The 25774-nt window shown below is 47.1% G+C and overlaps 2 protein-coding genes across 3 annotated transcripts in view; one reads left to right on the forward strand and one right to left on the reverse strand.

Moving 5' to 3' along the window:
- RPGRIP1L (RPGRIP1 like) overlaps nucleotides 1–17101 on the reverse strand; it is a 1574704-nt gene extending 1557603 nt beyond the window's left edge. For both annotated transcript variants that reach the window (XM_069639571.1, XM_069639577.1), the window contains exons 1-2: nucleotides 16903–17101; nucleotides 16550–16698 (exon numbers count right to left, since the gene is read on the reverse strand). The gene's annotated coding sequence lies outside the window, so the exon portion shown is untranslated. The remainder of the gene's footprint in view (nucleotides 1–16549; nucleotides 16699–16902) is intronic.
- A 106-nt stretch (nucleotides 17102–17207) lies between these two features.
- Nucleotides 17208–25774, forward strand: part of FTO (FTO alpha-ketoglutarate dependent dioxygenase) — a 2588464-nt gene continuing 2579897 nt past the window's right edge. Inside the window, exon 1 of the mRNA XM_069639585.1 lies at nucleotides 17208–17364. Within this exon, the coding sequence (XP_069495686.1) occupies nucleotides 17299–17364 (66 nt within the window). The 5' untranslated portion in view covers nucleotides 17208–17298. The remainder of the gene's footprint in view (nucleotides 17365–25774) is intronic.

The raw sequence follows: 25774 nt of genomic DNA on the forward strand, positions 1-25774 counted from the left end.
CGCGCTCTGCAGCCGGACGAGACTCGAGCGAGCCTATACAAGACCCGATCCGTCCACAAGAGGAATCCTCCCACGGAACAGAGCAAGAAGAGATTCCAGGTGAGACGGGGGGAGATTTACAACAGCAGGGGGTGAATCAGTGCCTGGGTTGTTGATAGTCGCAGAAGGATAGAGAACCACGTCCTCCGGGGCCAGTGAGTTACAATAAAAATTATTTCTGCCACCTGTCATTTAGACTTTGCTAGTACCCTCAGGATCCGAGTAAAAGGTTGGAAGACACACAGCAGTACCATGGGCATCTTAAGAGACAGGGCACCTTCCCCCCCTCAAACCCCTGGATCTCAGAACTGGTTGACCAAGTGCTGGTGGTGGTATCATGCCTAAGGTACCAGAAAAATGGTTGTAACCATCTGGTCCTGCACTTTCAATCAATCCCTCACTAAATCTTGAGCCATTGAGAGTAACCTCTAAAGTCAGTCTCAACTTCTCTTTTCCTTTCATAGGAAGAAATACCATCTGTTGCTCCGCTGTGTTAGTGGTGGCTATAAAATCTAGGTTCTGTACAAATGACGGCTGAGACTTCTAATTTATGTGAGGGGTTAGAAATGTGAGGCAGACAACTTTTGGATGATTTCACAAAATATGCCATTTTATTAAATTATAAGTTTCAACAATGCCTCACTGTCCCTACCCTGACAGGATTTCCATGCCTATAAAAAACGAAAGGAAACACTAACAAATGATATCTGGCCCTCACACTTAAACATAAAGTACACAAGACATATGTGGCAATTCATAATAATATCAACAACTGTATTTCTCATAAATTCACAGACTCTCTTTATAACCTGAGGGAGCTCCCCGTCCCCAGGTTTCAACGTTCAACATAAAGAAACAAGGAAATCCGGGTTTGCAACAAAGTTTCTACTCAGTTCTTGGTTCCTTCACTTTATCAAAAGATTGTTCTGCTAAACAATGTTCAATAAACAAAGATTTCTCTTCTTCTTTGAATAATGATGATTTCCACTTCATCAAATGATATCAAATCATCAAATGAACTTACGCGCCCTTATGCCTCCGGGCCTGGTTGCGCTTTATAAATAAATACAAATCAGTGATGTTCTGGGTCAAGATACTTTGCCACAACCTATAAATGCCAAAGAAGCAATACCGCTCCTTGTCAGATTCAAAGAAACAACTTCTGGAAAATGAAACACAGCTTATTAGCTTTTCTCAATTCTCTTTTTATAGCACGATACATGACAATGTGTATCTTTGTCAGGTCAACTTCTCAGCACCTCTGCTTGTACATAGATAGCTCTCATACCAGGTTAACCTCTACAAGGTTTCACCATGTGGGTCCACTCACCTGCCCGATAGTGTACCACATTCAACTGTGCTTCTGAAGTTTTAAATCTACTGACAACCAAAAGTGTTACCACAGCTTAAACTGTTTGCAACTTTATAATTAATAGCAATTTTTCAGCAAAGACAGTAGGCACATCAGTGTTCCTAATCACCTTCTGGTTTGCAAGGCACTCTTCCTGAAGCATCTTTGCCATTTAACTTTCTGCAACATCAATATTCACCACAGCCACAGCAGTTTGCTCCTTTGTGACTTTTAACAACTTTTCAGAAATTACCAGATTCACTGTAGTGCCTCTCAACGCTGCCAAGTAAGCAAGACATTTTTCTTCTGAACATTCACTTTGTGAAAAGGGCAGCCTCTTTGCCACTTGACTTTCTGTAACATCAACAACCAATCAGCAAGCTTCACCTTTTTACAACCTTGCATTTGCTTATTTGCTTTCTGCCCACCAAAGCAGCTTACTTGTATGCCTGTTGTTAGTCTCTTTTGGCTGAAGACGATGCGTGTACGATACTTGTATTCGGTACTACTGGTATCCCTGGCTTTGGGAAATACTTGTTTCACTCTTGGCTTGGGCAATGCTTGTTCCCATAACTCCCAATTATCAATGTTCAGTTACTTAACTTCAGTGCTACATTATCTTCAATAGCTTCACAATTGACTCTTCGGTTAACCTTTACCTCAGAATCACTATTTAAGCACACGCAACAAGTCTCATCTGTTTCCAGAAGTTTTGATATTCATTTAACGTGCTTCAGAGTGTTTTACTCCTACACAAGTGCTATGGAAGACGTTCACTCATACGCAATTGCGACTTTTGCATCTTCCCAGTATCCGACAATCAACGGTCGGTTTATCATGACTTTCACTCTTACGCGATTGATTCTGCTTGGCTACAGTTGCCTGCCTTTGTTCGCGCAAGGGATCAGAATGCTCGGTATCACTCACCGGCTTCCGTCTTGCTCCCTTCATGTGCTGCAGGACTTGAACTGCTTCTGATTTTGTTTGGGCACACACCCTTCGACAGTGAAGGAGTCTTCGACCCAGTCAGGCAGTCAAGGAGCTCCTCTCGCTCCTGGGACCGTCGGTTGTACACTACCTTTCAGCCACGGTCCCCGGCACACTCCTTGCTGCACAAACTCTGCAATCATGTTCACATGGGGAAAAGCAGTCTCCCTTCACGCTTTCTGCTACACAACCTCTGCACTTCAGATTTAGGAGGGATGGGTGGGGACAGGACCCTCTCTGGACAGGCAGCTGGAGTCTGCTTGGTCAAATTCCCGTCATCCCTTCTTTCCACCAACTTCTGCGTGGATTGCTTGCCAACAACGTGCTCTTGCTCTGCTGCTGCTACGACTATTCCAGTCACATCTTTATCTAATGGCCTGCACTTGAGGGTAACCCTCTCTGCGTCCCTCAGGTGTGGGTCCTTATGCTGAACAAGCTGACTACTCCTGCAACATTGCTCTTGGGCCCTCTTCCTCGTCCCAGTACTTAGGGTATTACGGGGCTTGTAGTCCCAACCAACAAAATCAGGCTTTCTTGTTATTTTTAAATGCAGATTTACTTCTCTTACATGCATTTAAGGAAAGGTCACAAGAGTTTACATGGAAAGGGGAAGGCAGTTTGTTCAAGTCATTATTTATGCGTTTCCTTTATCTGTACCTCGTGGCGTAAAGGAGATTTGTAACCTTAAATGTCTCAAACAGCCTTTCCTTTCTTAAGATGTTTAGAGATTTCACACCAGCTGTACCCAAATCAAATGTGTAGTTCAGATACATCAAGTAATAAGCCATTACATGCCTTGGTACCTGAAAAAGGTTCCTCCCTTTCAAAGACAAATAGTGTCTCATCCTGCGGGATCTCCTCACTGCCCTGGGCCTGGTCTCCTCCCAGGTGATCCTCCTGCAGTACACCACCCCAAGGTCAGGATCAGGAAGCGTCTCCCTTTCCCTGGCCACCTGTAAGGAGACTTTAGGCAGGGATTCAGTGAGGGACCTGCATGATTCATCACAGGTTCCAATGCCATGGAGAACGCTGGTGATACCGGGCACCCTTGTAGAGTGTCTTTCCCCAGCGCCCACTGCTGATAAACCCAATTATTTATTTTTACCCTTGTCACGGGTCTATTGTATAAAAGCCGTAGCCACCGGCAGATGTTATCCCCAAACCCAAAGGCTTCCAAAATCTTAATTAGCCATTCCCATTCCAATGAATCGAAGCCCTTCCTTGTGTCAAAGAATGCCAATGCCATTTCCCCTTCAGCGTCTTTCATCTGATCCATCACATGATGCCGGCGGCATAAGTTAATCGTAGTATTCCGTCACCCTAGACAATCTGGTGGCCAGGATCTTTCTTAAAATCTTAGTGTCGAGATTTAGTGGCAAAATGGGACGATAGGATGAGCAGGCCGGGCCGGAGGGGTCAAATAGGACTTTTCTGACCGCCTCCCTTATCGAGGTAGGGAGAACCCCTGTCTCGAAGGCCTCATCGTATATGTTTTTTAAGCCGAGAGACCAGGAGGTCCGCTTATGTAAAGTAGAACTGGAAAACCATTGCTTTCCAGAGTTCTCTTCTGCATAGATTGTAGTACACAACTTCAGCTTCCTCAATAGGACCACCTAGCCCTTCCCTATAGGACCAGCAGCTGAATCAAGTCCAGTAGTTCATCTGCCTCTGCTACGGTGTACATCCCCTCACTTGTGTACAAAGATTGCTACAAAAACCGGAACACCTCATTAATCCCTGCATGGGTACTGGCCAAGTCTCCCAATTCCCACCCGATTTGCGTGATGATGTGCCAAGGTTGTTCCCGTTGGATTAACTAGGTGAGTAACCGCCCGCCTTATCCTCTTCCCTGTGTATACGCACATCCCACCTGCTCCCATCAAAATTCGATAACGAAGCATGCACCTCCCAGGGAGAAGCCAATACCTTCACCAATTCTTGCCCTGCCTGCCGCCCCTCTGCCAAATACCTCACCAGATGTGACATCTCCTCTTCTATCTTCCACAACACGTTGTGTAATGTCTGCATCACCCCGGTTACCTTGGATAAACAAACTCCCCCGATTGTAGCCTTAAAACCCTCCCACAGGGTCCCCACTGCCTCCACCAACTCCTCGTTAATCTCAAAGAACTGCACTCTCTCTCCCCGTAGCATTTCCTAGAACACCAGGGCCATAGCTTGTAAGCTTCATAATCGTGTCAGTGGTCTCCGCCGCAGTCCATGCAGTTGCAAAACCAAGGGGTATTCCGGATTGTCAAAGGAGTAAAAATCTTCTGCCCCCACAAAGATGTAGTCTAGGCGAGAGTAAGAACCGTGTGCACCCGAAAAATAGGAAAAGCCCCTCTCCTGCCCATGTGACCCTCTTCACAATTCCACCAAATCCAGGTCCCACACTACCCTCCGCAGTGATGCTGCCGCCGGCTGCTTTAGTAGACTGGTCTTTCCTGAACTATCCATATCTGGATACATAAGGCAATTAAAGCCCCCCATTTCCCATATGAGCAGCCCTTTCCTGTATCCCCCCAACCAGGTCTAGTACCGAGGGGAAATAGTCTCTATCATCAAGTTGGCCGCAGAGGAGTTACCCACACATACTCCCCTCTAATGTACCCAAGAGTACCATCGTCCTCCCAACATCGTCAGTCAAGACCTTGTCCACCTGGACGGGAACCCCCAATGCCAACCAAATCAGGACCCCTCTAGCGCACGAGTAAGGCGTCCCCACGACTGTCCCGCCAACCGTCTTCTAAGGGAGTCCAAATCTTTCTGCACCATATGTGTTTCCTGGAGCATGGCCAGTTGAACCCTGTGGTGTTTCAAGAACACCCCCACTTGCTGGCATTTGAGCCTTTTGCCTAGGCCTCGGACGTTCCAGGTCCCAATTTTCAAGCTATCCCCCTCATATTAGATACGGTCTGCCAATCACCCTCCCCTAGTTTGCACCCATACTGTACCAGAGTTCTCACCATATTCTGCACTGTCAACTCGATCACTAACCCCCTCAAATTGAACACATGTAACCCAACTGCTTGTGCGGCCACCCCCTCATAATAACCATTAGCCACTGGTTAACCGTTCCTGTAACCTTTGAAACTGCCCCCCCTCCTCACCAATGCTCCACCCCCGCCTCCTACCCATAAACCCTAAACCCCTCTTGCATTGAACCCCAGCCAACTCCCCCTTAACTACCACCACCCACTTGTCCATCCCCCTGTCCTCCAACCACCCCACCCCATTTCCCCCATACACCTTACTCCCCTCTCCTAGGAATGGACAACCGTAGGTCTGGGAGCTAAGCCCACCAGGCCGCCTCCCAAATAAACATCACTTTTCCATCCGCATACCACTTACAGTCTGCAAGACCCTTGCACAGGTCACACTTTGAAGTACAAGCCCATAATATCCCAAATCGCTCCGAATTCCCAGGTTGTGGAGCATCTTCCGCACCCCCCCCCCCCCCACTGTCCCGGGCGCAATGCTGTTGAATCTAGCCAGGCGTACACCTCCTGCGGTGACGTGTAGAACCAGGATTTGCCCTCTGAGATAATTTTCAACTTTGCTGGATAAAACATTATGTATTTGATATTCAGTTCCCGAAAGGTGCAGTCGCACTGCACAAAAAGTTCTCCATTGTCGCTACACCTCCAGGGTGAAATCCGGGAAGATATGTATCTTTGCATTGCCCACCTCATAGCAGCCGGCTTTACGAAACTCCTGAAGGATAGCGTCTCTGTCTAAGTGAAGTATTTAAAAAAAAAACCTATTGTTTTCATTAACGTAGCAATAATTAACCATACGCAATAAAGTATAGAAAAGAAACAGCACCCAACCCCCCCCCCCCCCCACCCCGAACAATGTAGGAAAGCACATAATGAGAGAAAAATAGAACCCCACAATGGGGTCCCCATATGGCCTGGGAAGGATGACAATCAACCCCCCACCTCTACCGTTACTGGTTACCGCTTGGAGAGGAACTGTGACATCTCTTCCACGTCTTGCTACTTTACTGTAATGGCATTAGGTATGTTATCCATTAGAAGCAGTCTCAAGGGGGCGGTGATGTCATATTCTGAGAAAATCGTTTTCCTTGTCTTCGGAGTCTTTGGCTAGGAAGTGCGTGGTCCGTGAAATATGGTGCAGCAAACCTGGGCATGCTTCCTTGGAAATATACCGCCCTTTTGTGTCAGGATCGGAATCCTCAGCAGTCACTTTGCTTGCATGTCGCCCGTTACCTGGAGCCTCTGCATTCCGGGCCGTGACAAGGAGTTTTAGCTCTGCTTTAGACACAAGGGGCTCTGGGGACTGGCCTCTCGGTTGCACAGTCGCGTCTACTATGATTCCGACAACCCGCACCTCTCTCCCTGGTATGCACATGGCCGTGCTTCTGATCTCGATGCATGGACAGGCTGGGGTAAGACGACCTAGTAGCCTTCCGCCTATAATTCGGTGAGGGAAATATAGACGCAAATATATTTCAGGACTCCTGTCTCTGCGAGATTTTCAAATGTACTTGTCCGTACTGCCTTCTGTGCTGAGAGGTAGATCTGGGAGTCGCCTTCGCAAAGCGTTCATTGGAAAACTGCACCTTTCTACGATTATCGGCAGACCCACTGCCTGTCAATCCCTTGTTTTTAGCTCAGTCCGTCGAAAAAGATAAACAGGAATGGCTCTGCTGCCTGAGCTTTTAGTAAGAGGGAGGTGCCTCGGGGCACCAGCGGGCGAGGATTTTGGTCTATAGATGTTCTGTCATTCAGGGAGGAAAGAAACCGCAAATGTAATGGGGCAGGTGACCAGGTGGGGGAGGAGGTGGGAGCTTTGGGCAATGTATAATCTAAAGTGACTTTCCTTTTGCTTGGTGATTCAGGATTTTAATAATAATTCAACAGACAACTTAGGCAAGAACATCTACATGCGTGCCTGTAGTTTCAGGTGTGCAACTAGACTAAACTTTCAGGGGGGTGGGTAGACTAACTCTTCAAATGTTGGGGGGCTAACTTCAGCAATTGGGGTGGGGGGATGGCACACATACTGGTGTGGGGGAATCTAACTTCTTTACACACCCATACTTAAGGACTGCAGGGAGAATGAGCCGTCTCCGGCCCCAGCACTGTGGTGGCGCGCTTCCGGTCACCGGGGTGGGACACACCAAGCGCCAGGATCACCTGGCAGACCAATTTAGCTGCGGGCACGCAGCACCCAAGTGAACAGGGAGCACCCTGCTGGATCCGGGATACCGGATCAGGACTCATAGACTGGGGGTACCCAGTACGTGACAGCCTCGGCTCTGTGGGCACCCAAGCCGGGCTGTCGGATAAGGCCATAGTCACACGGCAACCTAAAGACCACAAGAATGACACAGACACGAGTTGCCACTTCCTGGGGATCTGCTGCACTGCCGCCAGCGTCCCAGCAGAGCCCCTTTTATTAACGGAGAGTCATGACGATGTCATGACACCTCCACTCCAAAACACTAGCACACCCAAACCCATACAACGTGCGGTCCACCCATAACAAGCACCCTTCCAATTACTCCCCTGACATGCAAGTGCTAATACCCCATCGTGATTTCAATTGGCTAAAAATGTATGCATACGAATGCAGTTGCTAACAATGAAATGCTTTACGTTAGTAATTCCTGGGCCTTTGTTAACAGCATGCTTGCCAACCCTACCGATTTAGGCGGTAGGATACAGCTTTTTAAGCAGTCCTACCGCCTACTGACTTTTCTGACAGCAGTACGGATTGTCAGGCCTGTCTGCCTGAGGCCCAGAGAGCAGAGCACTGCAGCATCCAAGGGGCGTGTTAATGGCTCATCTGCATACATGCCAACCCTCCCGATTTAGGCGGAAGACTCATGATTTTTCCCGCCTAAAATTAATCTTTGCCCAATGCATTCATATGGGAAAATCTTTGTCTCCCGATTTTTCTGACGTAATCTCCCGCACAGGTAGGTTGAAATGTTGGCATGTATGCATCTCATCATTTCGATTTATGACAGGCATGCGCGTGGCCAGGACTGCGTGAAAAAGACTCCAGCTCTGCCTTGTGCACCCCAGCTCTAGTGTCAGAGCTGTCAGCGTGACGTGAGAGGAACGCGTCTTCACCGCACAAATAAAGAACTTACCTGAAGGGGCACCAGCAGCTCCGTGCACCCACAAGAGCACCTTTGAATCGCAGACACTAAGCTTGTAAGAATTCCCCTTACTTTGTTTCGATAGCCTTTGGCCTCAGTTGTTCTGGAAGCTCATTCAGGTAAATGGCGTCTTCATTTAAAAATGACCAAGCCCCATGTTGGGCAGCTAAAACCTTCTGGCACGAGTACCATAACTTTGTAATTGGTTATTTATAAAATGCTTACCCAGAGGTTTCTAAGCACGGACCCGGAATCGAAACTGTGTTGCTCCAGCAGGATAACAAATCAGTCTGTTTAGCATGTGCCGCTTAAGCCTGTCTGAGATAAACCTGGTAGATAGAGGCTACAGCATAACACAGCCTAAAAAGAAGGAAGACATCTCCTCATATTAATGAAAATAAGCTCCAGTCTAACAATGGGATACTGACCAGGTCAGTGGGATGTATATATGGGGACGGAAGCCTTATAATGTAGGAACCATGCCAATTTTAACTTTTTAAAACCACTAATGTGCAACTTCTGTACTTTGTCACTCTCTATCCACGGCAATTGCAAGCTTTGAACCATTGGACAATATATGAACATTATGTCATCCAATTAAGAAATTATCTGTCCTGAAGAGGGCTTAAATTAGAAGAGCAAGACACCAGGGATGGTGTCAACGTGGGACTCTAGCCGAAACATATGTAGACATCCATTAGACACAGAAAGAGATTTTGTCTAAGCTAAACAGAGACCATAACAACGGTCTCTTACATTCACGGTTTTTCCCCTGTAAGAAAATGTTGAAGAATTTACAATTCATTTGTGTCACATACTAACCCAATTCATCTGCACCTTTGATTAGGTTTGTAAAAACGAATATTTCTGTTGATTTTGGTGTGCGACGTGCCTTGTGGAAAGCACCTAGAACCAACATCATGTTTTTTTTTAAATATATTATATGAATACATTTTGTTTTTATTGTGTTTAAAGATTTGGCATGATTTTCGTATGTAATTTTGTGTTCATGAAATAGACAACACATTCTTACACCCCATTGCCCAGCTATCAAGGTAGACTGAGTAAGAGGTAATTGGGCTGCATATGTTTTGTTTACTGCATATACAGTCCCTACGCAGCCCAATCCCCCTTCACCAAAAAATTGGGACACACCCACTATATATCCTGAGATAACCTGGGCAGGTGCCAAACTGTCGTTTTGAGTGAAGTGTGCTATGCTCAATTGCATGTGCGCAGCTGTCAAGGGGGGAGTGGAGAGATCACTTTACACTGGGCATGCCGAACACATTGCTTTAAGCATTGTATTACCCAGGCATCTGTGGTCTTAGCCTTCTGGACGTGTTTGTGGGAAGGCTCCTAAACACACCAGTGTAGTATTCCAGACTGGAATGATGCATTCGTCCTCTGCAGGGGGAAAGGATGCGTGTTTTGATATTAATGTAGGACCGGTGGAATATTTGCTCACCCAACCAGAAAGTGAGATTGTTACGTTGCTGCTGATCTGCAGCCCTTTCCAAAGAGCTGCTGGCTAGGTTCACTTAGGTGCCCCTGTTGGACCATCCTCCAAGTGCCCAGCAACATGACTGCAAGCTCAAGTGCAGACGGCTCCCGCTCATCTTTCATTCAGTGAAGGCAAGGCACGTGGCCAGGCAACGCGCAACAGCAATGATGTGGTCTGCACTTGCCCGAAGGAAGGACAGGTCAACATCAGGATACGATTGGCCTTTCAAGAGGCAAAGAAAAGGGATGCATTAGAGGTGCTGTGTATTATACAGTAGGTATAACGGAGACTCTGCTCAGTGCTAAGTGGTGCAATGAAAGTCGCACAGAGTGGCTTTTGAGGGTAAAACGTCACAAGCATATGGAAGCCTGTTTGATATGATTATTGTCTAGGATCGGAGGAACAGAGTCTAAAGAGTGGGTCAATTTTTCACTGAGCCGGGCAGATGTCTGCTCTCCAGCAGAGTAGTGAGAATGCTTCCTGACGTCAGCAGTGAGGCATTCATTTCATGTGCAGGGCTGAAGGCACAACCCAGATCCGTGCATAACTTGGATATTAACTGTTTGAAATATGCTTGGTTGGTGTGCAGTTATTATATACGTATTCTCGTTTGTAAATGCATGTCAAGCAACACAATAACATAGATAGCCCAGATCAAAAGGCATGCTTATGCCCCAGAAGCAGTCTAAAGATGAACACATGAAAAATGCAACTTTTGAAGATGTGTCCAGAGGAGCACACTTAAAGCTCTTCACTGAAACGTTGTTTCCCTCTTTCTTGGCATTAATGTGGCTTCTCTTTAAAAGGATTCTCAAGTTTGATAATTTATCTGTGAAGTTTTATAGTCCATATTTATTACTAAATTCATGGAAAATTAAATCCAACCAGATTTATAATAAAGCATAATGTAACTGACCAGTGTGCCATCTTTGTAAACAATTGTATTTCCAGAACTTAATGGTGCACGAACTCGTTTACAAAAAGATTCCTCATGGGTCCAAAACGTTTGCATGATTATGAAGTTAAGTGATACCTTGACTGTCAAGGATAAAATATGCATGCATACACCTTCGTATAATCCGGCTTCCAGTAGTGTGTGTCTATTTGTTCATGTAATGCAGTCCAATGTAATTGCTCAGACATTTTGTGTCTGGTGAAATCGCAGACATGAGGACCTGCGAGTGACCACTCCGGTAGCGGGGTCCCAAGGGTCATGTTAGCAACCTTGTAACATGCTCATTCCTGTCCCTGGAAACTCATATCACCGCCCCGCCACAACTCCCTCTATAGGCGTCTGTGCCATCATACTTGCCAACCCTATAACTTTAGGCAGTAGGCTACTCTATCGCCTACAGATTCCAGTGACAGTTCCTACTTCTTTTTATAGTGGCAAGTAATTTATGTGACTCTAAGGTAGGCTCCAGGACAAAGCATGCAACACATTAATGAGTCTGTCTATAGAGTGGACTGGTAGGTGATTACTTTGATTGGACTCAGACCAATCCACTGACGTGACATCCCCTGTCACGTGCTATGCCCCATGCCCTGGATCAGTCACCCATTGTCCTATGTTGTGCTTTTTGATCGTTATATGGTTCATGCTATGCCTGGTGTTGTGCCTCACGGTAACCCACAAGTGAATTGTGCCCCATGGTCGCCTACAGACCACATTTCAGTTGTGTTGTGCCCCATGGTCGCCTACAGACCAGTTTAGAATTGTATTGTGCCCTATGGTCGCCCACAGACCACACTTCAGTTGTGTTGTGCCCCATGGTCGCCTACAGACCAGTTTAGAATTGTATTGTGCCCTATGGTCGCCCACAGACCACATTTCAGTAGTGTTGTGCCCCTTGGTCAAATTGCTCTTTTGTGATATTGACTGCCCCAAACTGCCCTGATTTACTTTGTGATCTGACCAACAGCGTTTTTGCCCACCTACCTGTACATCTCTTGTTTACCAATGCAGCCCCCTAGCCCACACCCCAAAGCGCCTACATACCTCCCTTCCACTCTTTCCATCCTTCTCACATCCCTCTCCTTTCTGGCCACCTGCAACATGCTGCATGTGCACCCAGACCAACATGCCCACCTTTGCCCTACCCCACCATCTGATCTCATACACAACACACCGTCATATGCACTCCATCCCACATTCAACCTCCTTACCGATCCGGTCGGACACCACCCACTCCACCTCAGGCTCTGTAGACTAAGAACTCGCACCAAACACCTCCTTACTCTGCGCAGTACTCCACACTCCACAGGAACTACAGACTCAGCTCTCGCACCCATACTTCAGCCGCCCAGACTTCCTTCCCTGACCACGCGCACTACCTTAGCTCGCATCACACTGCATGTGCCACGCCCAAGCCTCACACACCCAAATTCACACCGCCCACCCCCAGCACCACCAACACACACACTCTACATCCAAACTTAAGATGCGCTTTCATCAACGTGCGCTCTGTCCATGCCCATGCCATTGAAATCAATGACCTTATCACCACCCACAATCTCGACATACTTGCCATTTCCGAAACTTGGCTCCATGAAGCCTCCAGTCCTTCCATTCACCTCGCTCTCCCTGAAAACTATACCATCCTTAGACAGGACCGTAAAAACTTAAAAATTGGTGGCGGCGTCGCCCTCATCTTTAAGGACACCCTCTCCATAAGAATGTGTAATCAACAATGGGACAATAACGCCGATCTCCTCACTGCCAAACTAGCCCTTTCACCTAATTGCACCATAAACTTCTTTATCACCTACAGACCACCAGGATCTCCCCTTGATTACCAAAAGCAACTCCTCCAAAACATAGGCAACAACCTCAAAAGCACCACCAAAAGCATCCTTCTAGGGGACATTAATCTTGGCTTAGCTGACCCGAAGGACAAAGCAGCCGCAAATTTAGCCAAAGAATTATCTAACATGGGGTTCGAACACAAAATTACTGCACCCACTCACAGCAAAGGCAGATCCATTGACTGGCTATCTGATCAAAACTGTTCATCTGCAATTACCTCCATCTCAGCCCTTCCATGGACGGACCATCACCTCATCCAATTCACCATTCCTACCACGCCCACTCATAAAACCTTAACTCATGCCCCACCCGCTAAAGTAAGAAGCTCCAAAAAACTCACTGCTGCCAACCTCGCCCCTCTCCTTGATACCCCGCAACTCAAGCATCCATTCCCCCTTGACCCTACATCTCTAGCCAACATCTACTCCAGCACACTCACTCAAGCCATCGATTTCATTGCCCCGCTAGAAGAAAAAAAAGGGAAAAAATCAATACACTGCAATTCCTGGTTCACAACTATCCGTCCTTCGCACTAAGAAACGCAAAGCCCTATCCAGATGGCAAGCAGCGCCTAACCAATCCTCGCTTAATGACTTTAAAGAGATCTCTCTGACCTACAAAAAAGCCACATTCCTTGCTAAATCCGAATCCTACAACCAGAGAATCACTAATGCCAGTTCCAAATCAAGAGAAATTTTCTCCATATTCAAAGAACTCACCACACCAGCCTCCAGCCCAGACGAAATCATCAAGGATGGAGCATGGTGTACAGGCATCCAGGCTGCTCTCCTCAACAAAGTTAAATTACTCCAAGACAAAATAGCCTCCCAACGCAAAGCTCTCAACACCCCCACTTGCCCGCCCATACCTCTCACCTACAACTCTCCTTCACAAACACCCCTTTTTGCCCTCAGAGAAGTCTCAGAGACGGAAGTCAAGGACCTCCTTAAAAAAAAAATCAAACCCTCCACTTGCAAAGGGGATATATGCCCACCCTCCGTAATCAAAGAGTGCGCAGAATACCTCACCCCCATCATCACGGCTTTTATCAATGCCTCTTTCGCATCTGGAAGTGTACCACAATGCCTAAAAGAAGCCTGGGTCCACCCGCTCCTAAAAAAACCCTCTCTCGATCCTTCCTCCCCTAACAACTATCGCCCCATCACCACCGTCCCCTTTCTCCTTAAAATCCTAGACAAAGCCGCACACAATCAAATCCAACACTACCTGGAAGCCAACACCATCCTAGGCAAAAGACAGTCAGGTTTCCGCAAAGGCCATGGGACTGAAACTGCTCTTCTAGACTTAAAAAATAAAATTACTAAAATAATGGACACAGGCAAACCTGCCCTTCTCCTCCTACTCGACCTTTCTGCAGCATTCGATCTGGTCGACCACAGCATTCTCACATCGCACCTCTCCAATGCTGCACACTTCTCTCACAAGGCTACCACGTGGATCACATCCTTCCTTGAAGGCAGGGCCATGACCAGGATAGCGCCCCCCCCACCACTATCGATTGTGGAGTCCCACAAGGGTCCTGCACCGCACCGACCCTCTACAACCTATTCACCAAACCCCTCTTTGACTTACTGGACTCCCTCAACATAGCGTACACCAACTACGCTGATGACACGCAGGTCCTCCTCCCCCTCTCTGGAGACTACGACCTTGACTCAGAAGCCCTCCTCAAAATCTACTCGACTATCCAAACATGGATGGCTATCAATGTTCTCTGCCAAAACGGAGACAAAACCGAAATCATCATCCTAGCCCCTAACGAAACTCTAACCAAACTCAGCCCCGATTATTCGCACATGATCATCGACAGTATTAGCATTCCTGTCTCCTCTGCCGTCAAGACCTTAGGAGTCTACATTGACGCGACACTCTCAATGACAAGACAAACCAGCGCCATTGCCTCAGCTTCTGCTCTGACTACCAAACTCATCTACGCCATAATGCCCTACCTCACCACGCCCAACTGCCTCTCCATAGCCAGAGCTACTATAGGAGCCAGATTGGACTACTGTAACGCCCTCCTGGCAGGCACCTCGTCAAAAAACCTAAACAGGCTCCAAATAGTGCAAAACAATGCCCTCCGTGCTGCACTACACATTCCCAAAACTGACCATATCTCACAGGCCAGAAGACGCGTCCACTGGCTCCCAGTCAAGGAAAGGATCAACTTTAAAATCCTCACCCTCACACACAAATGCATCAACCACACAGCACCCCCCTACCTATCTGAAACTATAACCAAGAACTCCTCCATCCGCCCCAGAAGAAGTCATCACGCCAACCAACTCCAAGTACCCACTGTAAAAAGAGCCAAAGCTGGCGGCATTGGCTTCCCTCACATAGCACCTAAACTCTGGAATGCCCTCCCCAACTCGCTCAGAGCAGAACCATCTCTGTATCTCTTTCGCAAATCCCTCAAAAAACCACGCTATTCAACTAAGTCCACCTTCCCTTCACCCACTTCAGCTCGCACACATCTGATACGAAAAGTGTTCGACACAAAATGCTTCCTGTAATGAAAATTGCTTTGTAACCATCTTCCTTCCATTGTAACCAGACTATGTATGTATTCATGTAACAGCGCCACGATGCCCCCGGGCTGACGTGCGCTTTAAATAAATCCGAATAAATAAATAAAATAACAGCTACGTGACTCTGTCATGCACTCTCGCCGAAAAAACCCTTAGGTGAATCACCAGTGAAATCAATGGCAGAGTGTAACACCATCACACGCAAAATTTGGTGTTGAATTAACATTCAGAATTATACATTTATAACATTTCAACATCTTTCCCTGTTGTCTTTGTATGTTCCTGTGATGGGAATTATTGTTTTTGAAACTTGAAAAAACCTACATCTTTTTGCCCACAGAACGTTGGCAAGTATGTAACGGTGCAGCCTCAGGGACCGTGAATAGTCTGCGTTCTGTCTTGCCTCGGTTCTGTAGGCCAGCCATCTCAAATCAACATGACGGTAGGAGGGGGAAGACTAAAGCCCAATAGGCCCATTGGTCATTGCACCACAGTGTGGGTTGCAACCCTGATGCGCTTTTATCCCTGGATGCCAGTAAAATAGTACTGTTCAGTTGGGTGTTAGCAACACCTCTTTATTATTCATGAAATTTCAGATTGCATGTAGTGTTGGTTTTACATCACAGGGTATCCTTGCACACAGACACAGAAAGGCATGTTTGCAGGAACATCAATAGGTGCAACAAAAGAAACGGAGTGGGCAGTTACGTCAGCGCCAAACAACACTGGCCATAGGAATATCAGTAGAACCAAAGGGCAAGCATCCAGAAAATCATAAGCTCGTAAAACGATAAAATCATGAACAGGTACACAATATTGAAAATAGCTGAAACCAGCGGTCTTGAGTCACTGAATACACAATGGCTAAAGCATAAGAAAACGAAGCTGACATGGGGGATAGATACAGAAGAGGGACTACCAATGAGCACGACATAGTGGCCCTTGTCTGGGGTATGAAATATCAGTCAGTGCTGGAAACCACTGGGCTAGCCTTAAAAATGGAACACGACTAAAAAGCACAGAGTGGCACATTGGCTGACACTAGGGGAGGAAGGAGCATACCCAAGATAAATCGCAGAAGACATTTACCCTTGTGCACCCCAACTATGTAGAAGAGACTTGCAAAACAACTTCCCATTCCCCAACGCTTCCTGCCCTAAGGGTATCGCATACTTACTGTATCTCTTCCACGCACACACCACTCTCAGCGTTACTTCTCTACCAAGCGACGGTTGCTAACCACTGACGCCACTTCCAGCGCCAGGAAGAGGGATCTCAAGTTGATGTACAGGACGGCCATGTTGGAATCGAGATATTTGCTATATACTGCATAAAGAAAATGGCAAACGTTTGAAATGGTTCGTTACAGTAGTAATTTGTATTGTTTACAGAAAGTATTAATATATAAATACACATGTTTATTTTAACTGTGTATCTGCTGCCTAAAATGTAACTTTAATTATTGGATCCATCCATATTAACGTTTCTCAAAGACCTAATATTTGTTATTATTTTCCTAGCCTGCCCTACCTTATTAAGGTCCATGGCGACAAAGATAACCGCCTCATTTACGTACACTCCCGAGTAGTATCATAGAGCATAAATGGTCGCCGAAATATTGTCCGTGCAGTCCTTCGTCTATTTCCAGACGAACCCCTTCTATGGTTGCTTAAGCCCACGAGCAGTTATCGGCAGACGCATGATGGAAATGTCTTTTTTCTTGCCGCGTCCAAAACAGGCACAACAACGAAAAGTCAAAATCAAGGACTGGTGCGGCGGTGTGTCGTCACTATGTAGTTTTAGCACGTCGACTCATGGGAGTTAAGGTTTATTCAGGACTTGTTTGAATGTTGAGCGGGTTTTAATAGACTTCATGAACCGGCGTGCTGCGCGCGGAGACATGTTTGTCTTGGTTCAGGCTTCCACATGTCTATGAGCGGGGACAGCAACATGAAGAGGAATGTTGTGAAAGACAGGGAGAACGAAGCTAAGGTATGTGCGGAGCTTGTGTCTGGTAACCTGCACGATGTATGTTCCCATCCCCCTCTGGGAACGAACAATGCAGAGGCTCCCACAGCTTTACTATTGTCACAGTGTAATGTTTTTTTTCCAGCACACGAAGGTGTGTTTTTTTTTAGGGGGCGGGGGGCTGTTTGTTAGGGTGAGAAAGTGAGGTTGAAAGTGTCCAATAGCAACACCGGTATCAAGCCAATATAAACCTTATTTGACAGAGGTGGTCATTGTTTGGAATGGCATTATAGAGCTGCTGTTTTGTTCCGAAAAAATCCCTAATGACTTCATATTGCGTATTTCCTTTCGACGGTGGTGTTGACAGTGAATTTGAGGCACACGTTTTCCTGTTAATTAATATATTTTAGGTTGAACGTAGTCTGCTTACAATGCCGGCCCCAGGTCTGACAGCACCCTGTGCGAGATTTGTTCTGGTCCATGGGTGCCTAGTTGGCCCAGAATAAAATGGCATGCCACAATAAAAATAAAAAAAAAACTGACGATGGGTTTGTTTATTTATTTATAATGCGCACCAGACCCGGAGGTAACCGGGCACAGCAACAAGAATACGCGAAACTTACGATGTTACAGAATGTAGGCATTACAATGTTACAAAATTTACAATAATACAGAGATAGCCACTTACATATTTACAATGATACAATATAGACAACAGTTTAATGGTAAATTAAGATCAGGGCTTTAAGTGGGCCGAGGCCTGCCGGGGCTGGGCCCCAGCAGCCTCTGAAATTTCGTTTTGAGGCGGGGCCCTGCTGGGGCCCACTAATCTCCTCTGGCAGCCCCGGCCACTTCACGAAAAGGCATTTTTTTCTACAGCCTGAAGGCTTCAGAAAAAAATGCCTTTTAGCCATAATGGTGGCGCCCCACCTGCGAGGCATCCCTTTAATCAAGTGATGCACGTGGGCCGGCGCCACCATTATGGAGAAAACGTGAGGCCGCTGGAAGCAGAGGCCTTGCTTTCTAAATACTGAAGCTCCCGCGGATTTGCGGGAGTTTCAGTCTTTAGGAAAAAAGCCTCTGCTTCCAGTGGCCTCACCCTTTCAGCCTTAATGGTGACGCTGCCCCTCCCCAGCTGGCGAGGGGCAGCATCACCATTAAGGCTGAATAGGCGAGGTGCTGTCCCCTGCCAGGCACGCCTATACAAAATAAATGCAGAGATCAGCACCCTATCCCCCATTGGGGAGAGGGTGCTAATCTCTACAAAAGGCTGCCAGGCAGGGGTGCCAGTAGCCCATTGAGCTGGGGCTTGTCAAGGGGGCGTGGCCTAACGGGCCATGAAGACCCCCGTTGTTAGGCCACGCCCCCCGATGAGCCCCGGCTCGATTTGTAGTGCCACTTAAGGCACTGGTTAAGATACAAGATATAAAGGTAGTATAAGAATAAGAGAACACATTCTAGTGCAGTATATATACAGTGATTCTAGGGTACGGAGGGATCTAGGGATGACTGCTAGTTTAAGTGTCAATGTGTTTCATCAAGTTCTTTCTAAATTGTGAGCAGGAACAACAGCACACGCGGACTGACTCCGATCCGATACCCGCACCAAAGCTCAGCACCCGGTGTATACCGAGTTGATGCTGCCAACAGAACACCACTCCTCTCACTATCCTACTCCCTTCTTCACCTTAACTAACCCATCCCACCTTTATCGTTGACAGATCCGCCTGAGTGCCTGGGGACCAATTCCGTTGGTGACGGTGCGCGGTACAAATACCTTTAACATTTATTTTATCCGTCAAGTAGCTGGGAGCTGCGTTATTGAGAGCTTTATGTGTCAGGGAGTTCATTTTTAGATGGATTTTGTCAACAGTAGAGAGCCATTTATGTTGGCGTCTGATAACGGAGATATGCTTTCTTTTGTTTATGCCAAGTGCAGCTCTGAGGGCATTGTTTTGTAGAGTTTGAAGCCTTTGAGTAATGGTTTTGTTGGCACCGCAGTAAAGGGCATTGCAGTAGTCGAGGCGGGAGAGTATTAAAGCTCTTGCTAGGATCATACAGCTGCCATTTGATGAGAAGGGTTTACCTGCTCTTATTAGTTTACAGGTATAAGTAGTGGTTGATGCTAAGGAGCTGACCTGTTTGGTGAGTGACATAGTAGAATCAAGATAGAAGCCAAGAGTTTTTACTTCCTTAGAGACCTTAATAGTGTTACCATCTATGCTAAACTCAGAGTAGTCAAGGCCTAATTTATTGATATTGGCATGTGTACCCAAAATAATCAGCTCTGTCTTATCATCATTCAGACAGAGGCCGTGAGAAGCCATCCATGCCTGAATGATGAGATATACCCTATTCACCAACTCCCTGTCCTTACCATGATCCCCAGAAAGCGGGATGAGAATCTGTGTATCATCTGCATAGTTAGTGTAGGTGATACCTAGAAGGTCCAAATCATCGAAGAGGGGTTTGGTGAATATATTGTAGAGGGTGGATGAGACACAGGAACCCTGAAGGACTCCGCATGAGATCGGTATTGGGGTCTGCTGCAGCTGAGTGGGAGAAAACTCGCATAGTTCTCTCGCTCAGAAAGGATTCTACCCATTTAATGGCCTGGGTAGAGAAATGAGCAGCAGTGTCCAAATGTCTGCCAAGAACCTTATGGTCTACAAGAGCAAATGCGGCTGATAGATCAAGTAAGAGTAGGAGTGCTGTCTTTCCATGATATTTCAGTTCATCTATTTGAGTCTTCAAATCAATAAGGGCTGTTTCGGTTCCATGTAATGGACGGAAGCCAGATTGTCTAGCTCCCAGCAGCTTATGTAATTCAAGGTGTTTTTGAATTTGTGTGTAGGCCGCTTTATCCAGTATCTTCAGAAGGAATGGTACCGTGGTGATAGGACGGTAATTGGTAGGGATAAGAGGATCTAGAGTCTGCTTTTTGAGAAGCAGGAGCACCCATGATTGTTTTAAGTTGGCAGGGATATTACCTGTAGAGAAGGAGGCACTGATTAGTTTTGAAATGAAAGGGGATAAATCTCTAGCAGCGTCTTTTATTATCTGTGCTGGGCAAATGTCACCTTTCCAGTTAGAGGGTTTGAGGGATAGGATAATTTTCTCTATCTCTGTAGTGGTAGTTTTGGTAAAGGAAAATTTGTTGGGTTGTTCGTTGGATGTGGCACTGGGCAGTGACTGAGTCGGATTAGGGAGGTTTAGCAAGTCTTTTTTTTAGTTGGATTTTGTTTTGGAGGGTGTTTATTTTGTTTGCTAATGCATGTTGGATCTCTGCACACCAAGTGGGTAGGAGTTTTGACTTTTTGGGATAGACCTAATGAGTTGAGAATGTTAGCGATGGTCGAGGCGTGCATGTCTGCTTGGTTTTTCAATCCTAGGTTAAAGTCCAGTAATGCCAACAATTGTGAAGTAGGTTTGGCATTATTGGATATTAAACTGTGCAGATCCTCCTCAAAGGTCCCAAGCAGGCCTGGTGGTCTCTAGACCAGGTGAATGGTTAGTGATTGAGGGCTATTTATAGGAAGTTTAGCCGTAAGGGTTTCGCAAGATTGCATTATTTGGGTGGGGGCTAGCCTTAAAGATAAGTTTATTTTGGAAATGATGGCGATGCCACCTCCGCGGGAGCCCTCTCGGTCTTGCCTGATTATAGTATAGCCATCAGGGACGGCCAGCAAGAGTGATGGCCCTGCCGTGTTATGTAGCCAGTTCTCGGTTATAGCAATGAAGTCAAGGTTGGCTTCAGTGATTAAGTCGGCTATATCGAGGGCATGTGCAACTAATGATCTTACATTAAGGAGCGCTCCTTTATAGCAATGCGCTTCTGTTTCCACTTTAATTTGTGCAATGTTTGGAGAACTTCTATTATTAGGTAAGGGCTTAGATTTAAGGAGATGGGAATTCGATGATGTGGCTAGTGAGGCAAGAGGGAGGTTAATAGGATTTTGATCCCTAATGTGTTGGGAGTTCATTTTGCATATAATAGGAGGGAGGTGTCTTCTTGGCAATGCATAGAGTTTGTTGAGTGTGGCGCGTAATTTGTTATTTCTGTCAAACGTTGAGCTAGGCTGGGAGGCATAGGCTCCTGGTGTAGTATGATACTTTAATCCGACAAGGTCAAAGTTGTTACATAAATTAGGTGTGTTTGGTATGATGGAGGCTGACATATTTGGACGGGTAGATGTTGACTTGCAATAGAGGGTTCTGCTGTGATAATCCTGTTGGCTAGTGGCAAAGAATGTAGGTATAGCTATTAGGCAAAGGATGCTACGTAGTCTTGACATTATGCGGCTATCACTTTGGAGATATGGAAGTTTCTTGGATGTCTAGTGGTCATTAAAAGTCTCATGGCACAGTAAGAAAGGGCTAGACTTGCTGCGTTTGTTCTTCACATTCAGTATCTGTTCCGTGTGTCAGGGCGTCGCTGCCCTCAGATTCGGCAGGGGCCGATACTGCTCCAAACATTTCAGCTATCAACAGTTTCCATGCCATGAGGGAGCCCATTTCTTCACCCCCCCTCGTGTTACTAGCCTCTTGCCACACCGCTGTTTCAGCCTCCGCCCATTTTTGTAAGTCCCTCCACCAGACCTCCACTCGCGGCTTGTGACACTCCTTCCATCCCATGGCAATCCTTCGTTTTGCGAGCACATATGCCAAATATTTCAATTTCCCAACATGTTTGAGTTTCCGCGCCCTGGGATACCCTCCCAGCAAGCAGGCCCAGGCCGAGTCTAATATGAGCGTGACCCCCTTCCCCGCTAGTTTCTGTGCCACTTCAGCCCAATAACATTCTATTACCGGGCACGCCCAGAACATGTGTATCATGTCTACATTCTCCTCGTCACACTTAGGGCATGCCTGGCGCCCAACATTCCTGAACTTAGATATTCTCTGAGGGGTCATGTATGCCCTGTGCGTTATGTATAGCTGTAGTTGTTTGAGCCTGGCATTTCTCGACACCTTCTTATGATATCCCAAAGCCCGTTCCCACATCCCATCTTCCATCGGGCTCCCATCTCTGTTTCCCATTCTGATCTCAAATGCACCAGGTCCTTCCCAATCTTAGTCATCAACATCTCGTACAATCTAGAAACCTCATGCCCACCCTCCGATATATCATATATCCCCCCAACAGTAGCATCCGGCTCCTCTGCCAAACTAGTTTCGGGCCACCTACTCCGAATCTCCTGTACTACCCTATGATAAGTGACATATTGGCCTACGTGCAATCCCGACGCTTCCCTAAGTTCCCCCAACTCCATAATAGCCCCGTCTTGCCAAATGTCTCCCAGAATGACTAGTCCCACTGATTCCCAATAGGTCCTAATGATCACCCTCAGTTGCCTGTCCCCCTTTGCCAGTGCGACCAACGGTATCTGCGGAACACACAGGAAAGGGTCCCCCATCATCTGGCAGGCTCGGCGCCACATGTTCCTCCCCAACAACAGCATTCTAGGGCGCTCCCTCATATCCGAGCTAGCCACCCAGATCATTTCCCGCAAGTAAAAAGGAGAAGAGTTCATCCCGAACAACCTGTGTTCAGGGGTCTCCTCATCAGAGAGCCACTTAGCCACATATTGCAGTTGCGCCGCTACATTGTAAGCCTCAAAATTAGGCAGTTTAATACCACCTTTCTCATAGAAGTTCTGCAGCTTCCATAATGCAACTCTTTTCCAGGTGCCATGCCGCAAAAATTCCCTGCACATACTGTGCAGCTTAACAAAAAACTTCATATTGTTGAAATAATGTAAAAGCCTAGGTAAGACCACCATTTTAAGCATAGCACTTCGGCCCATCATCGCTAAGGGCAACCTCTCCCAAAACCTCATGCATTTCCCGATTTTTTTTTTTTTTTTTTTTTTTTTTTTTTTTTTTTTTTTCTCCAATGGCTATTTCGGTATTGCGCCTATGTTCTTCCTCAGTTGCGTGATACACATCTATTCCCAGGTAGCGGAAGGAACTCGCTGACCACGGCATCTGCAACACCGGCAACCTCTCTACAGGCATTCCCACATAGCTACCCAGCGGGAATAGGCAAGATTTCTGGGGGTTCACCGCTATACCGGACAGCCTGGCATACCTCCCCATCATCTCCAAAACATACCGAAGGTTCTCCTCTGGGTATTTTAGATATAATAACAAATCATCTGCATACAAGGATATGAGATTACTCGCCCCTCCCACCTCGATACCGATCGGGTCATATTGTTGCCTTGCCTAAGGTATATTGCTAAGGGCTCCAGGGCCAAAATGTACAGCATCGGGGACCAGGGGCACCCCTGCCGAGTGCCTCTGCCCAGCTGCCATCTTTCCAACACCACTGCACCCGTACGAACCCTGGCCAGCGGTTCGCTATATAGCATCTCGGCCCATTTAATATAACCTGGCCCCACCCCATACACTCCCAGGGCCGCCAGCAACCACGGCCACTAAACAGAATCGAACGCTTTAACTGCGTCCAATGCCACAATCGCCATTTCGCCATCATTACTGCACCCCCATTCAACCACTCGGTGGAGTCGTCTATGATTGTGAGTGATGTTCCTACTCGGGACATAGCCCGTTTGGTCTGGGTGAATTAACTTGCCGATCACTCTCCGCATTCTGTTAGCCAGGACAGCTGTCAGGATCTTACTGTCCTGATTCAACATCGACAGGGGCCTGTAGGAGCCACAACTGTGTCCTGGTTTATTGGGCTTGGGGAGCGGTATTATGATCGCCTCCCTGAGTGACTCCGGCAACCGTCCCACCTCAAACGCCTCGTTGAGCATTTCTAGCATGGGTGGGAGCACCTCCTCCTCATACGCTTTATAAAATTCACTAGGGAATCCGTCTGCATCTGGGGCCTTGCTGGTGGGTAACTGCCTCACAATCTCTTTCAGTTCTTCCAGAGTGATCGGTGCATCCAGCTCCTCCCTCTCCTTGTCACTAACCTTGGGCAGGCCTACATCCTCCAGTACCTCATCTATCTCCTCCTGGCTGCTCCCTCCCCCCTCATCCTCATATAATGCCTTATAGTATTTGCAAATGCCCGATTTACTCCTTCTTGTGTGTCCACCGTCTCGCCCTCTTCACTGTTACAGTTCGAATCAGGGATCTAGGGTTTTCGCTCTTATACAACCATGCTAGAAGTCGGCCCGTTTTATCTCCTCCCGCATGCTGCCTCTATATATATTTTTTGTAATTCAAGTTACAGAGCCTGTCCCAGTATTCCGCGCACTTCTGCTGTAATTTGAATACCTCCTCAGTGTCCGCCCCACCCTCCTCCAGCTCTCTTTCCAGTTCGATCTCAGCCTTTTGTAGATCAGCCAGAACTCCCCCCAGCAACCCCTTGGACTTTACAATGGCGATCCCCCGCATCACAACCTTAAAGGCCTCCCATAAAGTGCCCGCCGACTGCACACTGCCAGTATTCACCTCAAAGTAAGCAATAATCTCATCCCTTATGTCCTCTCTGAAAACTGGATCTTTGAGCGCCTCTGCCTGGAGGCGCCACGTCGGTATTTGCGCTCTCAGGGGGCAATACTGGCACCCGAGGACCAGGGGCGAGTGATCCGAGAGAACCCTTGCTTTGTAATCTATATGAATACTCTCAGCAACCACGTCAGGAGTGGTAAAGATATAATCAAGCCTCGTGTGTAGTTGATGTGGGGCCGAATAGTGCGAGTACTGCCTCCCATCAGGGTGTTTCGCTCTCCACACATCTACCAAGCCAAAGTCCGCCACCAGCGTCTGCAACACTTTAGCCGCTGGCTTGGGCCTGGCCGTCTTTTCATCTGACCTGTCTACTCTTGGATTCAAGACACAATTAAAATCCCCGCCCCAGATCATCGCAGCCCCCACACACGCACCCAACTTGGAACACAGCGTCCTAAAGTATGCCGCCGTGTTTTGGTTAGGGGCGTATGTGCTCACTATGCATACTTCTTTATTCTCTATCAGCCCCCTAACTATAACCTACCTCCCATTCGCTTCCACAACTTCTTCAGTCAACTTAAATGGGACATGTGGCGCCACCCAAACAAGCACTCCCCTTGCATAGGCAGAGTACGATGAACCCACCGCTATCCCTTTCCATTTCCTCCCCACCAACTCCATTTCTCACGCATCAGATGCGTCTCCTGCAGCAAGGCGACGTCTATCTTCTGTCGCTTCAAATACAGCATAACCTTATTCCGCTTCAAGTAACTGTTGAGCCCTCTAACATTCCACGTTAATATCTTAAGGTCCCCCATGGTTCATTGATGGTTCCCCCTTCCTCTTCCACACGGCCCCCCCACACCAAACAGATTCCTGATGCTAGTTCTTCCACAAAGGCTCATATTTAAACTTAAACACCCCAAACCCCCAACCCAACTAACTGCCCAGCTCCATCCCTGGATCTCAGGCATCCCCGCATTTGGCTCTCCCTTGGCAGCCCAGA

This window comes from Ambystoma mexicanum, chromosome 1q, assembly GCF_040938575.1.
Source record: "Ambystoma mexicanum isolate Mex_15411 chromosome 1q, UKY_AmexF1_1, whole genome shotgun sequence".
Taxonomy (NCBI): Eukaryota; Metazoa; Chordata; class Amphibia; order Caudata; family Ambystomatidae; genus Ambystoma; species Ambystoma mexicanum.